Raw genomic sequence first — 20,888 nt, 5'->3', positions numbered from 1 at the left:
GTCCCCATGAATAAGGGACGGAACAAAAGGCTGCAACCGAGTCGCCAGAATCTTCAGGTCAGTGTTTATGAGGGAGATGGGTCTGTAACTGCCGCACAATTCGGCGTCCTTACCGGGTTTAGGAAGGACCGTCACATGGGCAGCATTAGTGTGGGGATCCAGTGGGCCGCCTCTCGCTAGCGCGGAGAAGAGAGAAACCATATGAGGGCCCAGAACCGGGAAAAACTTCCGGTAATATACAGGCATAAAGCCATCCGGGCCAGGGCATTTACCCGTAGGGAGGGACTTAAACGCCGCCGAAATCATCGAGGGTAATGGGTGCGTCCAGAGCAAGCCTATCGGCCCGGGACAGCCGACGACGGAGGTGTTTAGCCAGATAAGAATCAATAAGCGCCTCATGAGCATTACTGGGCCCCGAAGGCGAAGGGAGGTTGTATAATTTGCTATAAAAGTCATGAAAGCAGTGAGCAATTTTCGTAGACTCGTAATGAAGGGATCCAGATGAATCCCGAATTTTATGTATGTGAGAGGCCGAGCGTTTAGTCCGCAAAGCACGCGCCAAAAGCTTACCCGGCTTGTCCCCAAGTTCAAAAAACTTGCTTCGGGTAAGAAGGAAATTCCCACAAACCCGAGTGTTGTGGTCGTGGCCTGTTTTATGCCAAATTATGCTAATAAATACACAATTTAGACAAAACACATCTCAATAAATTTGATTCAGGAATACAGTTAAATTATGTAAAGACGAATACCAACAGATGTTATGATATACTTTATTAATACCTCTAGCGGTAAAAACAATATATCGAAAAAGGTTACCATAACAAAGTTACAGACAGTCAACAATTATATTCTAATAACATTGTAATAACATATGTACTTAACTTCAGAGAGTATCAGCATATCAAATGACTCCTTTGGTGTTCAGTTTCCAAAATGGCTCTAGATACCAGGATCATATAGAAGACTTTAAAGGATTCTTTCAGTAGTTGTTTTCTAATTCTTAGTTACAATACTAGGCACTAAACTAGTCCTAGCTTCTTGGCACTTAACTAGCCCAAGATGAAAGAGCAGCTTTCTATTTCATACTTTTTCTCTGGCAAACTTTCACAGCTCCCTTAGCTTCTGCCATGCTGCTTCCTTCCTGTCCTTCCAGTCTCCTCTGCTCCTCCCCCTTCTTCCTGGAGTTCCTGATATCCCATTGTTCCTGGCATAGCCCACATGGCTTTTCATGTAGGTAGACATTATCTATGGTCTTAGATAAACAATAGATGTACACATCACTCACTCTCTAGTGCTACCTGGTGGTAGAGGTAAGGCACTTCTTAAACAATAGAACTAATTGGTATTGTGATGTATGCCACAGTTAGGGGAGTGGTTTATCCAAAGGGAGATACAGATATTGCGTCTGTGACGTGAATCACTAATAATGGACGATGCAATCCATGTCCACAACACCGAGTGTCGAGCAAATCGGACAGCCGGGATCGCAAGGCCCTGAGCTGATCCATCAATTCGGGGGCCATGGTGGATTTATGGCGCAATTCGAGTTCAGCAGTTTGACGCGACAAAGCGACCATGGACGCCTGGCTAGCACGTTTCAGCCTGGCACCCAGCTGGATGAAGCGACCCCTTATGGGCCTCCCAAAGCACATGGACCGGAGTGTCATCCACAGTATTTTCGCAAAAAAACTGAGTCAAGTGGCCAGTGAAGTCTGCGACATACTGAATACTTTCTTTTTTTAAGTTTAATATGGCAAGCCGATTCGGCTTGCCATATTAAATGAAAAAAAAAAAAAGAATTAAAGTAGCGGCCGCATCGGCACACAGTGGCCGTTTAGATTAGATTTCGGCAATTGTCTTCCACGAATCTGCGAATTTCCCGGTGGGCCAGTCCGGCCCTGCTTGGGCTCCCCTGAGTGGCAGAACTCCAAGGCCCGATCGCAGTCGCGACCCCGGTAGTTCCGCCACTGTTTAAGGGATAGAGGACCACGCTTTCCTTCTCTCACTGACCAAAAGGCCAAGAAGCGAGGATCAATGTTCTCACCACAAGACATCCATCATTGTAGAAGCATTTCTGGGAACTTCGGTCTCTGTCTACCCAGAGCCTTCCCTTGTAGGCTGCAATCAGGACTAACCGCTGACGTCAAGGGACACCTCCCGCTTAAGGGGAAAATGGCCGAGGAGTGGGGCGTATCCGGACCCTGCTCCCGCGACCGAGAGGATTCAGGTGTCAACCCAGAGAACCAGAACTTCTCCTGGAGTCTCCGGGAGAGTTCCCAGGTATGTAAATCAGCGTGATGCAGCGTGATAGTGCCTTAACTAGCTGATCCTGAGAGTCACTGTGAGCCCTTAGAAAGTCATCACAAAGATTTTATTGTAGCAACTCATTAATGGTGGCAACAAAATCTTTATTAAAATGATTATTATGATTTGGACTACAAGAGCTCAACTCTAGCCAGTTAATCCAGATGCCTCTGTAGGCACTTATGTAAGAGCAACACATGGGTCACGCTGGAAGGAAAGGGTAACAAACGCATTGACAGACAAATGGTTGGGGTCATCACTCTGGAGAAACACAAGTGGGCCTGGATACAATAAGTTCATACACACAACTGACATGCAAACTCTACATGTGCAACCAACCTGGCTGCCAGGGCCACTTTCTAATTTTTTTTTCAAAATGATTTGCAAGGGAACCAAAGCCATATATTACTTTGCAAGTTACCCCAAAACGTATACTAAATGCCTCATTCACTAAAAGGGCTAAAGCTTCTTTAACTAACCCCTCATTTTACCCTGAGCTTGGCTACCCCCCCCCTGCAGAAAGCGACCACAACTCCAGCAAATGACCATTAAAGCGCCAGTCCTTACCTTCCCGCCTCGCCTGACACATATTTAGCCCATATGGCCACGTGATGCACATTGCTCTGATGACGTCAGCTGGTCCTGACAGGAGCGAGCGTCTATTGAACGTTCAAACAATGACGAAAGTTTTTGTAACAGTGTGGACTACATTTCCCGACATGCCCCGCGGATTCATGCCGTCCACAACAAACATGGCGGCTGCCGGGTAACAGATGAACGGATTGGAAATACTTTTTCTCTACCCGTGTCAGGTGCCTGCAGGTGAATTCATTCTCAAAAGGGTAATTGGAATACGGGCTGTGAAAAGGGGGATGTAGGCAGGCTACCAGCCGAGGCCCCTTAGCATGGCAACTGGCCTGTCAGCGGAATAGGAAATAGGAAATGGAATGTGCTTTTTTGTTTTTCTGTGCCCGGTTCGAGGTTTCCTCTGTAAATATGTTTTTGCGGAATTAATCTTTAATTATTTGTCGCTAAATGTGCAGATTTTCAAGTGGCCAAGTGACATGCAATAGACATTAAGGATCCCTTACATTTAAGGGAGCAGATTTTATTATCTGCTATGTATTGATTTTATTTTTTGGCAAACTTATGTACGCACAAAATAATAAACCCTAAAGGTTTACAGAATACTTGATTACATTGCTTCCTTAAGTAAAACCATTTATGTGCTTGATGATGTCATAAGTCTAACCCATCAGTCATACTTGCTACCTTGCTTTAGGCATCATGCCCATAACTGTCTAACTGTTTTTGCCGTCATTACTTAACATCTCATCTACAAATGTATGCTCTCTTATTATTCTGCATTTTCATTGCCCTGAAATTATCGGAATCCTGCAGATTATTATCTAATAACCCAAAATGTTTGGAGATCTGTTTGAAGAAGAGGAGGACTTCTCATTCCTTTTAAACAGCCTGGATGGAAACGGTAGAAAAATAATATCCAAAGATGCAGAGATACCAGAACCGCGTGGATCTACGAGACTGAGTGGACTCAAGAACCAGGGAGGCACCTGTTACCTAAACTCTCTACTGCAGACCCTGCTCTTCACCCCAGAATTCCGAGGTTCGAATTTTAGCTGTGCAATTTCCCTTAGAAAATTCTAACAACAAAGTAAGATAAACAAACACATACATATATATATAATTCTTATTTTTATTGTATCTCTGCAGAAGCCCTGTTTTCTTTAGGGCCCAAGGACCTCGGGTCTTTGGAAGAGAAAGATGATCCGGACTCTAAGGTGCTTATTTTGCGCTTGTATTTTACGAGACTTGGGAAATATTAAGAATTCTGGAGTTGGTTAACGTCACGTACTTGAAAGGTGCTTAATGACAATTTACAGGCGTGTCAAAACAGTGATTGTATTTTTAAATAAATGTATTGTGTTTTTAATTAGCTTTTTAAACATTTTATTCATACTTGTCAAAATAGTTTGAAAAAAATAGATTGAAATCATAATTATTATTATTATTGCCGAGTTTGCTTGAATATGAGACAAGGTATTTTTCATAAAAATACGATCTCCTCTTATACTTGATATTTAGTCCTCGGATCCGCAGCACAGCGGACTAAGCCTAGGAACTTGTCACTCCCCCATGCAATCTCTCTCAATGTCTCCCTACCTTCTCTGCCAGTCGCTTCTGTGTCTGTTTTCTTTTCCGCAGCTTACTTTTTTTCTCTTTTGTCTTCCTTTTCTTCTGTCCCTTTTCTTCGTTTGCTTCTCCCTGGTATCAGTTCCATTACCCAGATTTTTTCCCCCAACAGGGTTGTCTTATATTCAAGCCTTTTTCTTTCGTTAAGAGCCAAAGTTTGGGGTCGTCTTATAACCAAGCGAATACATTATTATTATTTTCTCCAATACGCAAGTAAAACGACAAGACGCAAGGAAAAACATGACTTTTGGGTTGGGCTATATGCGTAGATCAGTTATGTATATATGAACTTATATTTGGGGTTTGGGAAGATTGCCTTTTAAACTCAGTCGCTATTTTCACTATTTTGCTTGTTTCTCCAGGTGCGGATCATTCCCCTGCAGTTACAGCGACTGTTTGCGCAGCTCCTGCTGCTGGATCAGCAGGCTGCATCAACTACTGAGCTCACGAGTAGTTTTGGCTGGAACAGCAATGAGGTGTGCTGTCCATGAAATTTTAATAATCTGGCAATTTATTTTGTTTCTTAGTATGCTTTACAATCGTGAATGTTGAAACCACAGCTCCCCCTGCAAACTCTCCTGACAATACTCCCTCTAGTGCATGGACCCCATTATGTAGAGCTATTCAATGCAAAAATGGTATTTTCTCTCTTCGTATCACTCTTACCTGTCCTTACAAATACCTGTTTTCCTCTTGCTGTTTCAGGAGACTGGCCAACATGATGTGCAGGAGCTAAACCGAATCTTATTCAGCGCCTTGGAGAGTTCCCTGGAGGGCACGTCTGGTCACAACCTCATACAGGACTTGTATCACGGCACTGCGGTTAATCGAATTAAATGCCATGAATGTGGCTACGTTAGTGAGCGGCAGGTTAGATCATCAGCAGATTGGTTTGTAAAATTATGGTTGTGGAAATGTTATTTTTTGTTGCCAGTAAATTATATATATATATATATGTGTGTGTGTGTGTAATGAGAAGCTTATGAACAGTGATAAAGTTCTGGGTGTTGCATGCAGACGTAGCTGTTATTTATTTTATTTTTTTAAATAGTGAAAAGTATATTACATTCGATTGTTCCAGTCTTGTCTGCAGTCTTTAAGGGGGAGTGAGGCGTTCTTTGTGAGCTCTTAAGTAACTCTCCATTCATACCTTTTGACAGGAGGATTTCCTTGATTTAACTGTGGCTGTGAGGAACATGTGCAGCTTGGAGGAATCGTTGTGTAACATGTATGTAGAGGAGGAAATATTCGAGGGAGACAACTTGTATCGATGTGGAGCTTGCACTAAACTTGTTCCAGCTGCTAAGGTACGGTTCAGTTTCTTGATACCTATTTGATTACTGACAATGGTCAAGGAATATAGAGAGCGCTCTGTATTTCCAGTAAGGTTTAAGCTGGCCGAGTGGAAATTCCAAGAAGGCATCTTCCAGACTTTGTAGCAATTTAAAATCAAAGTCAGTGGGATAAATTTAAAATCACAAACTGGTACAAAAGGATAAGAGGGCCCTGCTCTTGTGAGCTTACAATCTAGTCTGTTGCGGAGGTGGACTGCTTGGATAAGGATGAGTTGGTTGAGTCAGGATGAGCTGTCGAGGTTGTTCAGAGAGCTTTTAAAAATGTGAAAATCTGACAGAACGGGGAAAGCAATTCCGGAGAAGGGGTACAGCATCGGTGAAATCCTGGATACGGATAATGACGGTGAAGGTCATGAAAGGAAAAAACAGGGCAATTATTGGTGTATTTGGCTAGTGTCTTAACCACCCAGTCTGGATAATTTCTGCCCACATGTAATTTGTTTTGAATGTGGCCCATTTGGCTGATATGTATGCTGATAATGGGACACACCAGTCCCAAAGCATGTTTTTGTTTCATGTCTTCTGTCTTTTTGTTTGTCTCCAACAGTCTACAAAATTGAGGAAGCTACCACCCTTTCTCACGGTGTCTCTGCTTAGATTTAACTTTGATTTCACAAAGTGTGAGCGGTATAAGGAGACGTCGCGTTACACCTTCCCAACCCGTCTCAATATCCGGCCCTTTTGTGAGCAGGTATGGGAAATGTTCTTCTTTTTAGGTTATGTGCAGCTGCCACATTTTAGTGGAAGTGGCCTAAAGTGTTTTGTGGACACAGTGTGGTGAATCTACAAGAGTGCCTCACTGATACAGCTCGTCTCATTTACAGCAACAACTGGAGGACCTTGCGTATGCATATGAGCTCTTTTCTGTTATCATTCACAAAGGCGGTTGCTATGGGGGTCACTATCATGTCTACATCTGGGATGTCGATGAGTTGGGAAACTGGGACTGTCAGGTAAGCATTCTCTTGGATATGAGAAGACCCGGCATTACTCATTTTCAGAACTTCATGTAACAAAAGTCTTCCACTGTTACCATTAAGAGTTCAGCGACTGGCTCCCCTACATTGACACATGCTCTACAGTTCTGTCTTAAACAAAATGATGACCAACCGAAAAATTATGGGGCGCAGATACATATAAAGGAAAAAAACAATATAGTGTAGAGTGTAAGATCAATTTTATGTGTAGGTGAAGTGTTGCACTCACAAGTGGAATAGATGATTCAGACCCATCCAAGTAGAATGCAATAATATCTTTAATAATCTTCGTGTTGAATCTAAAAAATAAACTAAAATAGTGCAATATCTGGGTAAAGAATTAATTTCACCAGTAAAAAATGCACTCACGTTTAGTCCATGCACCCAAAGTGCATAAAGCGTGTGTGTTGAAAATCCACCGGTTGTGGAATATAGAATAGTCCAAATAGATCCTTCCAAACGCGTTTCGCCGACTTGGCTTCTTCAGTAGAAGTATAATCAATCCGGTAAGTAGTCTTGTTCCGATTTTGTACTTTTTTTTTTTTTTTTTTTTTTTTTATAGCTGTTTCCGTGTTTATGCACTTTGGGTGCACGGACTAAATGTGAGTGCATTTTTTACTGGTGAAATTAATTCTTTACCCAGATATTGCACTATAGTTTATTTTTTAGATTCAACACGAAGATTATTAAAGATATTATTGCATTCTACTTGGATGGGTCTGAATCATCTATTCCACTTGTGAGTGCAACACTTCACCTACACATAAAATTGATCTTACACTCTACACTATATTGTTTTTGTTTTTTTCCCCTTATATGTATCTGCGCCCCATAATTTTTTGGTTGGTTTGAATTTCTACACCCTGAGGAAGAGTGTCTTTTTTTGGGCAGCTGCGGTCCTATTTGGGAAGTATTATTTGTATTTACCCTTTTTTATTGATTAATTTTATTTATTTCAGCACATAGCACGTGATTTTAGGTTCATTCACGTTTCTTTAAACAAAATGATGGTAGCTTATCTTTGTTTTGTACACGTTTTCTGGCAGAGCACATGTTCAATATAATACATTGTACAGTATGTACATTGTCAGCAGTCTTCTTACTCCCTTATGTTTTTGTTGGTGTTGAGCTTCTTATGATTTTCCAGTTTAAAACATATAATTTTGAGAGCCTCTCTCTTTTACTGAACAGGAGAAGGTTAAAAAATCAGTAGCACAGGATGATGTGGATGACCATGAATCGCCTGCAGTGATTCTTGCTTCTGTCATAGCAGAGGTAAGTCAGGTCCACCGCACAGCATTTCAATGCATGTATTATAGACTATCAAGCTCCATCTCATATCTGAAAAGAATGTGACCTATATAAAACTTTTTTTGTCGTAATAATGAGGAAGCTTTCAAAGACCAGAGTTTATAAATATGTATAAGAAATACAGAAGTCAATACCATATTACGCCTGCCGACTGATTTATGTCACCTAAGACATCACATAGCAATAGAGATTGGGACTTTGTTTTAGTGTCTGTGAACTTTGCTGAAGCATTAGCACAGGCACATAACCTCTTATTTTATCAAAACGCATTTACAATTTTTACCATAGGCTGGGGTCGATAAAATGGTTTCGATTGATCAGCTGGGGCAAAAACTATTAGAACACACAGGAACATCCTGGAACAAAATGTATCGGAAACAACATGGAGGCATCCGCAAGGTAAAGAAAAGCGATACAGTTGTAAGGTGTTTGCTTTGTGTTGTATTTTTTTTTAAAGGTACATGGGGTGCGTGGTTTGTTAAACAGTCAACTTTCTTAGTTCCTGCAGAGCCACCCGCACATCTTCCACTTAACCTCAGATGGTTCATCGGTAGGATTGGCGCAATCTGACAAACGAGCTTCTGATGTCCTTGTCTTCGATCAGAACACTACAGAGAATCTGCGTACACCGGAGAAAAGCCTCAGCCACTGGTTTGACTTTAACGACTCATCTGTGCAGCCTATCCTCGAGAAGGATATTGAGAAGCAGTTCCAGGGCAAAGAAAGTGCATACATGCTATTTTATCGCAAAAGCCATCTGCAAAGGCCAAAGGAAGGTGTGACAGAACTCCTTTATCATGATTTAGGCCTGGATTAAGGGTGTTTAAAAGTTATCATATCCATATCTTTCTTTCTCTCTGTGTCTGGAAATTCCCTAATAATGTCAGCTCTTGTAAGAGTTTACATCTTCTTACAGATTACAGTGAAAATTTCCAATTCTTTGCAGCTATTGGCAACGCTTGGTTTGGAGTACCAGATTATCTGCGTCAAGAGATGGATCATGCAAACAAGGAGCTCCAGCAAAAGAGGCAGGCCTATCCTTTCATTTTTGTCTATATTCCCTAAACTGAGAAGCTGAAGGCGAGTTAAACATTTGCACTCTCTGACTTCTCAATGCTTTATATGAAGGGCTGATCCATGTGAGTGTTGTCTACAAGGAGAGCTGAAATTGACCCTGGCGAGAAATCTTGGAAGCCATGTAATCAGCCATATTATGTATGGAACCTCATAGTGCATGGAGAAGTCACTGAGCTGAGATGTTTTACTCACCTGCATGATTTTTGTTTGGTTTTTCTTCACTTTTTGTTTTGGTACGTTGTCTATAAGCTGTACAGAGCAAGGACCTCCTTTTCTTATAGAGGTATACAATTTTGCAGCGGTAGTCTTGGAAAGAAAAATGCCACATTTGGTAAAGATACGGTAATATCTTTGTTGCATAGACAATAAAGGTTCACTTCCAATGTATTTATACCTGTTGTACACCAATCAAAATGACAGTATGAAAAGTCTTCTTATTCTACAACTGCATTTGTGTTGTAAATGGCTAAATGCACCTGCTGGCACTAAATAAATAAAGATATTCTCTTTACCATTCTTTAGCTGTTCCAATTACTTAACTTGCTTGTTCGGTGATTGTTCCATTTGTGTTACTGTTGCAGGATTAGTACTTCTTGAACTTGATGTACCTAAAATAAAAGTGGTGACTTTTTTTTATAAATTAAATGAAAAAACTATATTTGTTATAAACAGGGTAGAATCTGACACTGAGATTAACCGTTTGGAACTGCACCTCCATCTCTCATCTTGTTATCACTTTGACAATGGTGCTCTGCATCCAACTGTTTCCCGCAATGACAGCATCCTGGAAATCACTGTGGACCGCCGTGGCACTGTAGGCGACATGAAACAAACTATCTTTAAGGTGATTGCTTTTCCCTTCTGTTTTCTTTTTGTTTGCCTGATTAGAAGACTGAATGTTCACATTCTCTTGGTAAGGAGGTCTCTCTTTTAAGGAGGTCCCATGGTGTCCCCCTTGCAAATGCATTGAGGGATTCAGCAGAATCCCCTCATATAGGCACTTGTTCCGTTCCCCACCCTCGGTTAGTGGCTGTGCAGGAGATATGTCTGACCTTCAATCAGCTTTGGTGTTTGCTCGGTGAATGGTCTGTGGGGGGGGGGGTTACAAGACTCCAACTCCCATTGATTTCAGCAGGAGCTAGTCGATGGAAGGGAGTCATTATTATTTCTTTTATTTTATTCGTAATTTCACAAGCATTCATTTTTCAGGGTGCTCTGTGTGACACTGAATTGTCCCTATTTTAGACCAAAGACTAATTTGAACATTGTTTTATTGTCGCAGCTGATAGATAAATCATTGGAAGGGCAAGTACTGAGCGTTGCAAAGACTCTCCCTGCAGGTCTTCATCTCTTCCACAATTTAAATGGTGAGTAATTGGTGAATTTCTGGGTACTATGCATAAACGGGTACAGTTAAATAATAGAATACTCCTGAATTATGTATTTCAAACCTATATTCAGCTGCAAGTCTTCAAGCACTGAATTAATTTAACTGATCTTATAAACCATCTTGACCCTGCCTTTGTTGTTTCGTTTGCTTGACCTTTCTCTCAGATGACAAAATGAACCTAATCAGCACAGGAATCAAGGACAGAGAGGACATCTTTGTGTGGGATGGCAAGAAGGTAAGAAAATCTGGATTTGTGAACCCTGTACATCACCTTTATAGAAAAAATACATTCATATTCTAGAGGGTGGAATAAAAAAAGGAGAGGTGATGATGCAACACCCTTTTAGATTTATTTTTAATACTATTTTACCAAATCAGTGTCATCTAAGAATAATAGATTTTGACTTTCAGTGTTCCATTTGTAAATCAATAGTAGGTAGTGCAGATGGATATTTGTTGCTCTTGAAGGCACGTGTTGTTTCCGAATACTTTCAATGCTTCCATAGCCTTGGTTTATAATGCTATGTATGTACTTTCCCTGCAGGTTGGTGGTGTGTTTGTGCAGACTGGGGCAGACTGTGCTCCTCTCCTTCTCACCATTTTGCAGCAGACCCCAAACAATGGCCCCGCTTACAGAGAAAATCAGTTTGTCTTCCCAGCCAACTCCCGGCTGTGTGATGTACAAGAGAAGCTAACTGGCGTTTCCACCCAGGAGCCATTACTGTGCTTAAAATCCACTGAAAGCAGTGGCGGGTGGAGCGTCTGTACCCTTAAGGATATGAACAAGACGTTGAAGATGCTTGGAGTTAAAGATGGGAGCTGTCTCCTTCTGTTGAATGCTCATAAAGCAGGGTTAGTATTAAACTGCATGTTGACCTTTTTAAAGCTGACTTTTGCAAACAAAATCTCTAGGAGACATGGATATGGAGAAATGTATACTTTCCTATGGTGGTTAAGGTGGTTCTCTGTGCTAGGCCTTGCCCAGCTGCCCTCCCCCAGGTCCCACCTCATGCTGTCAGCTGTCGTGTTCGGAGTGCTGAGACCATGTTGTCATGGCCTGTGAAGGATGGAAAGATAAGGATGGAAGGTTGTTAGGACACCGTTCTCTGTGGTGTAAATTAGTTGATGTCTACATCTGGTTCATAGATTTGTGGGCTTTCATGGAGCCCACTAGGATGACATGCCATTTATTTGTATGGCACAGTGGATGTAAACCCTATGCACTGGGCATCCTAGGCTTAGTTGACCAAGACACGGTTACCATCATCCTCCTCTTTCTAAGAGTATTCTCATGCTGATATCGTTCTGGGACTGTATGAAAGAATTGCGGGCTCACAGTTGCACTTTACAATGACCATGTTTGTTTGATGTCGGTACCACATGGCACGGAAATTAGGGCTGAAATTTAAGGTAATATAGTGTTTCACATCTCTCTTTTCTTGCAGTGGCAGTGGTTAGGACAGTGGATGTGTGAAATTGTACCATGTATAGTGAAACCTTTTCATGTTAATGTCTACATAATATGTAAACCAGGATCTAATGCATGAACACTCATTTTTACATCATTTTGTTCAGGATTTCAATGTGTTTATCTTGCAGGGAAATCATTTTTGCTTCTGAAAACGGTTTAAATCCAAACTTTCTCCAAGTGCAGGATTGGTGCAGGTCACAAGACAAGATGGAGACCGTGCAAATCTCCGTAACTCCCAATACTGTGAGTATATGTATTAAAATGACTCTCCAACAAGCCATCGTATGCACTTCGATGTATATGATGGCCAAGTTTCCCCTTAAAAATAAACATTCTCTCCTCCCACAAGCTATTTGCGCTGGATGAGAGGCTTTTGGCGGGATTGATCTCTGCGCAATACTGCGTGTTCCGCCAAAAGCCTAGCGCATGCATGCTCTCTGATGGCCAGCTCCGGTGCCGGCTGATGTGAGAGTTCCAGTGGGTCTAACGAGACCTGACGGACACAGAAAGTTCAAGCAGTCAAAACTGATGTGAAACTCGGACTGCAGAGTCAGCGGTGCTCTGCAGCTACTCATAGCGATAAGTGCTTTTTTTCACTTCAGCTAAATAATTTGAATTATTTTGAGTGCATTAATGTGCACGCTTCGTTCATGGGGCACAAAATGCCTCCAGAAAACCAAGGTTTGAAAACAGAGGTTTATATGTCGTGTGTCCTCCCATGCATATTATAACCTCTATTTAAAACCTTTCTTTTATTAATATGAACATGCTTTAGATGTATAATAAGGTGTACAACCTTTTAAAGAACTTGGAAATGTCCTCTAATTTGCAAAAATCCTAAATATAGGATAGTGTTGAGCCTTGAGTGTCATATAGGTGGTGTTTCTGTAGGGATCCCAAGTAGATATCTTGAAAGCTTCCCAGTGTGGAAGAAAGCCTCCAAATATGACAGCGGTATATGATTTACGAGTAGCAAATACCTTACATGAGGTATTCAATATATATTGAAGTGCTGTAAGTACAAGCTCTCTTAAGTCTTACATGTAATATGTTTTCAGGTTTTAGGCCTTTCCGAAGTTTCTTTTGCACTTGTAGTTAACTTTTTTTTTTTAGTGAGCTTTATGGAAATCTGCCAAATGAAGATAAAGCTGCCCATCACTAAGCCAACACTGGCCAACCTTCCGCTTCCAAATGTTTTGCTAAAACAAATCAAATTAGTAGCAACTATGAATCATTGTAGGAAATCTTGCTTCTCTTACTGTGTTCTGCATTTTCAGATTGTGTCCAATATCCGCATCAAGGCTGTTGAGAAGCTGCAGTTACAACAGTTTGGTAAGAACCACTTTTCCCTCCATGTTTCCTCGCCCGCTAGTGTGTAGCCTTCCATTAATTTCCAAAATGAAAGATCGTATGGCAAAGTAGTTTAGTTATTTTCAGGTGGTGGTAGCATGCTTGTGCATTTGCTCAGTAATGCAAGAAGTTTCATTCTGATATTGAAATTTGTTCTTGTGTATATAGGAAAACATGTTTGTAGTACATTTATTTGAATCTGGCCCAACTTTGAATAGTATTACAGATCTGTGTGTGTATGGAGGGTTTTGTTTTCGGAGGCTTGGTTAGTACTGACCGTGCTGTTTAACACGTTACATGTGGTTTCTTCTGCAGAGGATGATACATGCTTGCGGCCTCTGCACAAGAATGGGAAATTGCTTCCACCAGGTAATATACCGAGTGAGCGGTTCTTACGTGCAATGCCATTGTTAGTGTCTTTCCTATATCAATCATTTGAAGGTAGACTAAAATTAAGAAGAACGGATCCATGGAGCGAAGGTCAAAAACAAAATAATTCCATGTTGTGTGCTCAACCCCTCATCGTCGTTTTTTTCCTTCTTACCCTGCATCAACGAGTCTGTTTCCACTAAAAAAGAGGGGTAACCTAATGGAGAGCAATAATCATACATGCTCAGGGGCAAATAAAGCAGCTCTCATTGAAATACAAATACTAAATCCTTTAGAAATCATTATGCTGCTGTGTCCCGCATGATTTTAGAATCTTCCTGGTTAGGTCCCCTTGTGTGTTTGTTAATTTCAGGTTTTCATACTTCTTAACCTTAAAAAGAAGGATTTACTGATGTTTTTTCACCAGTTAGGAGACATGTGAAAGAGGCTGTATCTCACGTGTCGTTCTTGTTGCAGTGCCGGAGAATATAACTGTGCAGGAGGCAGAGATTAAAACGGGTAACGTTCTGGCACTGTGCAGAGGGAGATCTCCCAAAATCTCCGAGGTGAGTCGTAAATACACAATAGACCAGGTAGATCATAGATAGAATAGATCAGAATAAGCTCACTGCTCATCTTTTATGCAGATTACTGATCAGCTTTGTTTTGTATGTCACCATTTTAAATGAGAGAACATAATTTAACCATTACTGATAAAACTGCCTTATAAACCAGGTACGACTGAATTGAGGGGGAAAAAAAAACCATGTAAAATGGGAATGAATAAATACGCCTCTTTACATAATGCCCAAGTCTACCAGACCAGACACCTGGTTACTATGTTTTTGGGTGTTTAAAGTATTTTTGGCATACGACGGCGCTAAATTAGTCAATAAATAATATTAACAAAAGAAATGTATTCTTTGGTTTTGGGATTGGCTTTGCGTGGCTGCTATGGAATTCATTTTGTAATCTGTCTCCTGGTTTTTTTTTTTGTTTGTTTTTTTAAATTAATCCTAGGGGATTTTTTTGAACTTTTTCAGATGGTCTGATGCAATTTTGAAAAAAGATTTCTAAGCGTACCTTTGGTACAGTACATTCAGAAACCATGTTGCAAACAGAAACACTGGTCACTAATTAACAGGTTTCTCTTTGGATGCCAGGCTTAAGAGCTTTTTAAATTATTATTATTATAGTACAAGGGCATCCGGGACCTCTCTATGACCTATTGTGAACTTCTGTAGTAGAATACAGCGCATGTATGAGTGTTAAAATGGTGTGTTCTTCTATTCAAACCTTATTACAGCTGAAGAATCCTGTTTTTAGGGCAAATCATGTTACTCCGCTATGGAGTATGTCTGCTTTAACACCTTCTTGTAACAGCTATCCCAGACTGAAACGGCGCATCCTTGTCCTAGAAAGGGGTATTTAATAAACACCAATGGCATCAGAGTGAGATAAGTAGACAACAAAAGAATGGGAATGTTAGGGGTCTTCCACGTTACCTGAAATAAGATTCTAAATGACCTCCCTCTTTTTTTCTCAGCTCTTCCTTTATTTTATCCCTGGGACTGATCTGGAGAATGGTCAGGAACAAGACATTATTCTAGAGGAGACACTAACCGTTAAGGAGGTATTGACTGTCCAGATATGGACACTTTGCTATGTCTCCCTCGCCTTCCCTATCCTGCTAAATCTGTCTGTATCTGCATTATAATTCTTACATTCTCCCTCTGCCTGTTCTTGTGTTTTTTTTATTCCTTTAGTTCTATTCTCACCAGTATTTTTTGTTTCAGAGTCTAGAACTGATGTTACAGAAAGCTGATTTACCAGGTAAAACTCTGTCCTTTGATCCTCATCCTATTTATGCCATTATGACGGTCTAACTCCATTGATGGAATCCGTGCTGCTGCCCCTCACTCCTATATATTTTTTTGCCCTCTCAGCTGAGACTGGTTGGCACCTGCGGAAAATGGATTGGTGTTATGAAGCAGGGGACGCTATTACTGATGAGGTAACCATTGCTTTTCTGCAAGTAGCACCTGATTCATTTCAACCACTAAGACCTACTAAATGCATATAAACCAATGTCTTTTATGCCAATAGAGTCCTTTGTTACATGCACTAATAACTCTCATACTGGCATTATAACCGTACTGTGGTGTAACATATGTGCTTTGTCTGCAAACCCCCAACAATTATTGGGAAGTATTAGTAGTAATCTAAAATTGTACCCTTCTCTGATATGAAAAACATATAATAAAAGTGTTTGCCTTACTTTTCACAATTCCGATTTTATCATTTTTTTCTGTTTCCTGTGTTGTTTATGTCATTTATAATTGATAGCTGGTCATTATTTAGATGCCAGAAAAGATGTGAAAGTTGTTTTTACTCTTATATTGTAGTCTCTAGATATTATGCTTAAGTGTTTGTCTGCTTTAGGAGTCTACACTTAAAGAGCTAAATATCCGCTCAGGAGACATTTTTGTGATCACAGAGGGGAGACTTCCACCCAAGGTAAGAAAAGCAGTTTTATAGACCATTCCATCAGCTCACTTTTTATATCTAAGTCTGCGTCACCTTTAACCCTGTAAAAGTATTGGAGCTTCTCGTTTCAGCCAGATCGTCTCACTGGCTTCGCTAGAAGTCTGGGTTCTAGGTCTTTCTTGTCTGTAGTAATGTGCTATCAATCATGTAAGTCTATTTTCTGTTTAGGGATTCCTAAAGTTGCCAGTCTGGCTTTACTGTCCTCATGGACAGCAGGATGACATCAATCAGATCGCCTCTCACCTTGCAGCTCTGCATGTATTGCCCTGTGGAGGTACGGTGTCTTTTTATTTCTATCGTATTAAATGGTCATTGAACACGTGACACGACTGATCGTCTTCTTTTTCTTCAGAGGATGCCCTGAAAGATGGCCTGGACTCTAACTTCTGCTTTGTGGGCCACATTGAACTATCTGGAGAAAATTCTCTGCAGGATCTAAAAATACAGGTGTGTGCATAGGTGTCGGCGTGTCCAGGTTTACTGATCATATTAAGGTTATATATGTGGTCAATAAATCTGTAGTAATGTGATTTTACTAAGCATGCTAGGTATAGTGTATCCATAAATGATACTCTAGTAATTGTTATATGAACAGTATTTAAACCACCTTAATCACAATAGTACATATTTTTCGACTTGGCAACCTCATTTTTTTGTCTTCAGATTATGACCTTGCCATTTCTTGAGGCTTTGGGGATTCCATCTCCTGAATTCCTTCGGATCTGGACTTTGGAGAATAAGCATTTGGGAAAAATCCTGCGTTCTCCTAACTTACAGATCAGGTATGGAGCTTTACCTGGAAAGATATAATTATGTACGTGTGTGATATATAGTTTTTTAATATGCATTTTGTGCACAATTCAATAAAGCCCTTTCAGAACATGTCGGGCTGCCCGATAGATTCAACATATTACTACTGATGAAGAAATCTCTTGACTTGTATCACAAAGATTTAATGAGAAATCTTTGTTTTCCTGGCTTCCAGGTTATACGCTTGCATCTCTTACATTGACTGTAGCTTTCCAGTTGTTTCAAGATGCACAGAGATTAGGAGATAAGGATACAAGCTCATATGCAGAAAAACACTGCAAATATATATTTATAATTCAATGTTAATTACATTTGTTACATAATAAATATTGTATAACCCCTTAAGGACAATGCATTGTGAGTACGGGCTGTGTTGTGAAGGGGTTAATAGTAATTTGATAATTTTACCATAATGAGTTTATTTCTGGATTGCCTCTTCGCAGTGATTACAACCTGGGAATCCGGACCGTACTCTGCGTAGAAACTCTTCAGAGTGAGGAGTGTTTGGGGTGAGTGTTACAGTAAAAGGGGTGACTAAGGTCAATCCGTACAATGATCGAGGTGTAACGATTGATGCACATGCTCCTAGTAAGATATTCTTTTTTCCCTGTCTTGATTTTTCAGCCCCCAAGATCTGTTACTGAGAGTCCAGCTGGCTGTCCCTGGGGAATGTCGCTACTTTCCCCCCGTGGATCTTGTGTGGGACGTTTCCCACGGCTGCACAGGCCATGCCCTGCGCCAGAGAATTGCAAACCATTGCTCGCTGCCCGTCGATAAGGTGGAGATTGCGAAGCACTTTCCAGACAAACACGAATGGCTCCAAATATCCAGCTGGGTGAGAACTGGGAGTGAGAGAAGGACCCTGTGTGTCTAGCAATTGCTATGCATAATCTTACTAACCTTTTCTTTACCGACTGCACATTAAATTGTGGTTTTCTGACTTATATAGTAGCTAGATTAATTTGAGATTGGTTCATAAACACGGGCAAGTTGCACCTGTTGATGTCTAAATTGGTTACTTTGTTTTTTTTTATTAATTAACTGAAAGGTGACTTAAAACATATGCTAAATTCTAAAACATTATATGATAAATTATATATGTTACTATAAGGTGCAACCACTCCAACCTGCGCCCAACAGGTAACAGACAATAGCAACGATAGCCTTTGTCAAAATCCTTGCTTAAATGTTGGGCATCTCAGTGAATGGTGAACCATATTAAACGGACAGTAGAGACTATGAATTTGTAAGCGATGTCGCGGAGTACAAGATTGTAAGCTTGCGGACAGGGCTCTCACCACCTAATGTATCGGTCTTAGTCTGTCAATTCTAGTCTTGACGTACCTTATTTTCTGTTAACTTTTCTAAGCAGCAAGTGCATGGACTGCTTTATATTCTCTTTCTAGCCTATGTTTTCTTTTGTATGCACTATGACCTGACCTTTATCTCAAATATATATCGCTGTGTTTTCAAAATGGCTTCTGTTGTGAAACTTCAATTGCGTTCTTTTTCTTTTAGACCCAGCAAGTCTCTAAAAAGAGGAAAAAGAAGAAAGCTGAGAACCTGCAGGGGGCGCCCTATCACTTAAAGGATGGGGACACTATTGGGGTGAAGGTGAGTGGTTCCTCTGCTGTCGGTGGAAAACATCTAAGCTGAAGGATATAATGGATTGGGCAAGTTGTTAACGGGAACTGACACAGATCTCCAATGCTTTTCTTATGCAGAACCTTTTTCTGGATAACCGGACAGACTTCGCTTCAGAAGATGACTACATTGCAAAGGAGAAGCGTAGACAGGATATAAATGGAAAGTTGAGCAGGTGGGCATTACACTGACACACACTTTGTGTAGCACTAAATGGATCTTCCACCACAGAGATGTTGATGTGAACATTTTCAGTCCACTGAAAGATACCGAACGGGTTTTTCAAGCATGGGGTCAGGACCCAGTACTGGATCACAATTTGCACATCACTGGATTGCACTAGGGCTCTCGCTCCGCCATCAATGTAGAGGGCTGCACTGCAGAATAATATTTAACACTGTAATTTCTGTTACATAATGTCTCCAGTAATTAAATAAAAGGATCCAATGCTTTATATAGTCTATAATTGTTTTTACTTTTACAGGGTGATACAGGCTGTAAAATGGTGGCGTGGGCTTATATTTTCTTGTTAACAAATGAGCTGAAATAATTGTTTGTTTTTTTACTCAAAATGACTCAAACCTAATCTCCTTATTTTTTCTATAAAGTTCTGTGTCATCTTATTGGCTGTGCATTTATTCATTATTATTAGTTTTCCTTTAACTTCGATATAATCTCTCTAAATAACTGCTTTTCTTTGCTTCTTTTTCACAGTGATCAAAATGAACACCTGAATAACGAAAAAAATGTCTCCAAAGAAAGAGATCATCCTAGGCCCCGGAAGACGGAGTCCGCACTTTCCATCCGGGTTGGGGTATTCCGGTAGCACAAGGACAAGGAACACTAGGGAGACTTTGTAGGATAAATATTATTATATCTAACTCAGGGACATGAGAACACACAGATGTAGGAAGCAGCGTGTTGATGCAGTGTATATCTTTATCTGCACCTGGAGCTAATAACCAGGTGCTCCTCTACCTCCTTGTGGGTTTAATATAATTCTAATTATCTTTGACCCACATGCAAAATAGGAGTCTTACTCCTAAAAGTCAGGGACATTTTGTCTATATGGTGGTGCCTTGTTTTTCCTCCTTTAAATCATCCTTGCTGTATTCTCAATTTACTGCTAAGTAAGTTGCTAAGTAGTGGTGTTTATATCTTCTGCGCAACCCTAGGCCTTACCCACAGCAGGACCACCTGGAACCCACCCACACTGATGACCTTCCTGCTGACTGCCTGGATATGCTGTCATATTCTGGCCCTCCAGCAGAAGGAAACTAAGGCTGACTGTGCCAACTCTGTGTTTTAATGGGCTGGTTGACGTGATCTCCCTTTTAACTAGCACATTGAGTAGTGGCTCTACAGGGAGCCTGATCGCCCAGTAGGGTGGTTGGCTTCCTGATATGCACCGGAGGGGCTGCTGGCCTAGGCCTGAATACATCACTGGCTGTGAGAGAAGGAAAGGTAGAATGACAAATTACATTTATTGTGGTTGTTGTTTATTTTGCTCTGCTATAATGACCATATAGATTCTTAATGGTTTATATCTCTGTAAAAAAAAAGCATTCCAGTGGTCCAAGGCAACAGGTAAAGTATTCAAAAACAGTGGACTCTTCTCTATTTATATAGAAAAAAAGTAAAACCTGTTCAAAATGTTTATTACCGCAACTTGTGACATCAGAGACCTACTTTTTTATAGTCATTAATGCCTGTGCCTTTGGCCGAATCAGATGTTTTGTTTTCTCACTGTAGGCACATCTCTCAGAATTGTGCTCTTTGTGTTTGTAAGACTGCCACAACCTTCCTTATAATCGCTCACAACTACCCTTTGGAAATCCAGCTGTAGTAGATTGCTCAAGATGATTAGCCAGTCATTTACATGGCATTTCTGGCCACCATAGGAAACATAGTTAACGTGGTAGAATCCTTTAAAGCTGCTTTTTACAATGTAATCCCAGCAAATCCAGTATCAAAATTATTTCCCTACACTACATTCATAGGTAGTTTTTTGTGTTTTTTTTTTTTATTTAATAACAGATGGGATGTAAGGCAACAGGATTTTACACATG

The 20,888-nt window shown here is 40.6% G+C and overlaps 1 protein-coding gene across 1 annotated transcript; it reads left to right on the top strand.

Annotated features, from left to right (window-relative positions):
• The first annotated feature begins 3,726 nt into the window (after positions 1-3,726).
• Positions 3,727-19,645, top strand: LOC149276605 (ubiquitin carboxyl-terminal hydrolase 40-like). Its single transcript, XM_089503459.1, has 31 exons — positions 3,727-3,931; positions 4,039-4,106; positions 4,881-4,994; positions 5,224-5,388; positions 5,679-5,825; positions 6,421-6,564; positions 6,698-6,826; positions 8,042-8,125; positions 8,450-8,560; positions 8,661-8,937; positions 9,108-9,189; positions 9,911-10,082; positions 10,521-10,605; positions 10,793-10,863; positions 11,173-11,480; positions 12,228-12,342; positions 13,377-13,431; positions 13,765-13,818; positions 14,296-14,384; positions 15,365-15,451; positions 15,615-15,651; positions 15,765-15,832; positions 16,261-16,335; positions 16,534-16,639; positions 16,733-16,812; positions 17,029-17,147; positions 17,619-17,684; positions 17,800-18,010; positions 18,694-18,789; positions 18,900-18,994; positions 19,534-19,645. The coding sequence occupies exons 1-31, from the start codon at positions 3,727-3,729 to the stop codon at positions 19,643-19,645; spliced, it is 3,627 nt and encodes a 1,208-aa protein (XP_089359585.1).
• The last annotated feature ends 1,243 nt before the right edge of the window (positions 19,646-20,888 follow it).

The sequence above is a fragment of the Sceloporus occidentalis genome, unplaced genomic scaffold (genome assembly GCF_023333645.1).
Source record: "Sceloporus occidentalis isolate IW3139 unplaced genomic scaffold, rSceOcc1.0.p SCAF_233, whole genome shotgun sequence".
NCBI classification, from domain to species: Eukaryota; Metazoa; Chordata; class Lepidosauria; order Squamata; family Phrynosomatidae; genus Sceloporus; species Sceloporus occidentalis.
This window is presented reverse-complemented; position numbering and strand designations above follow the sequence as displayed.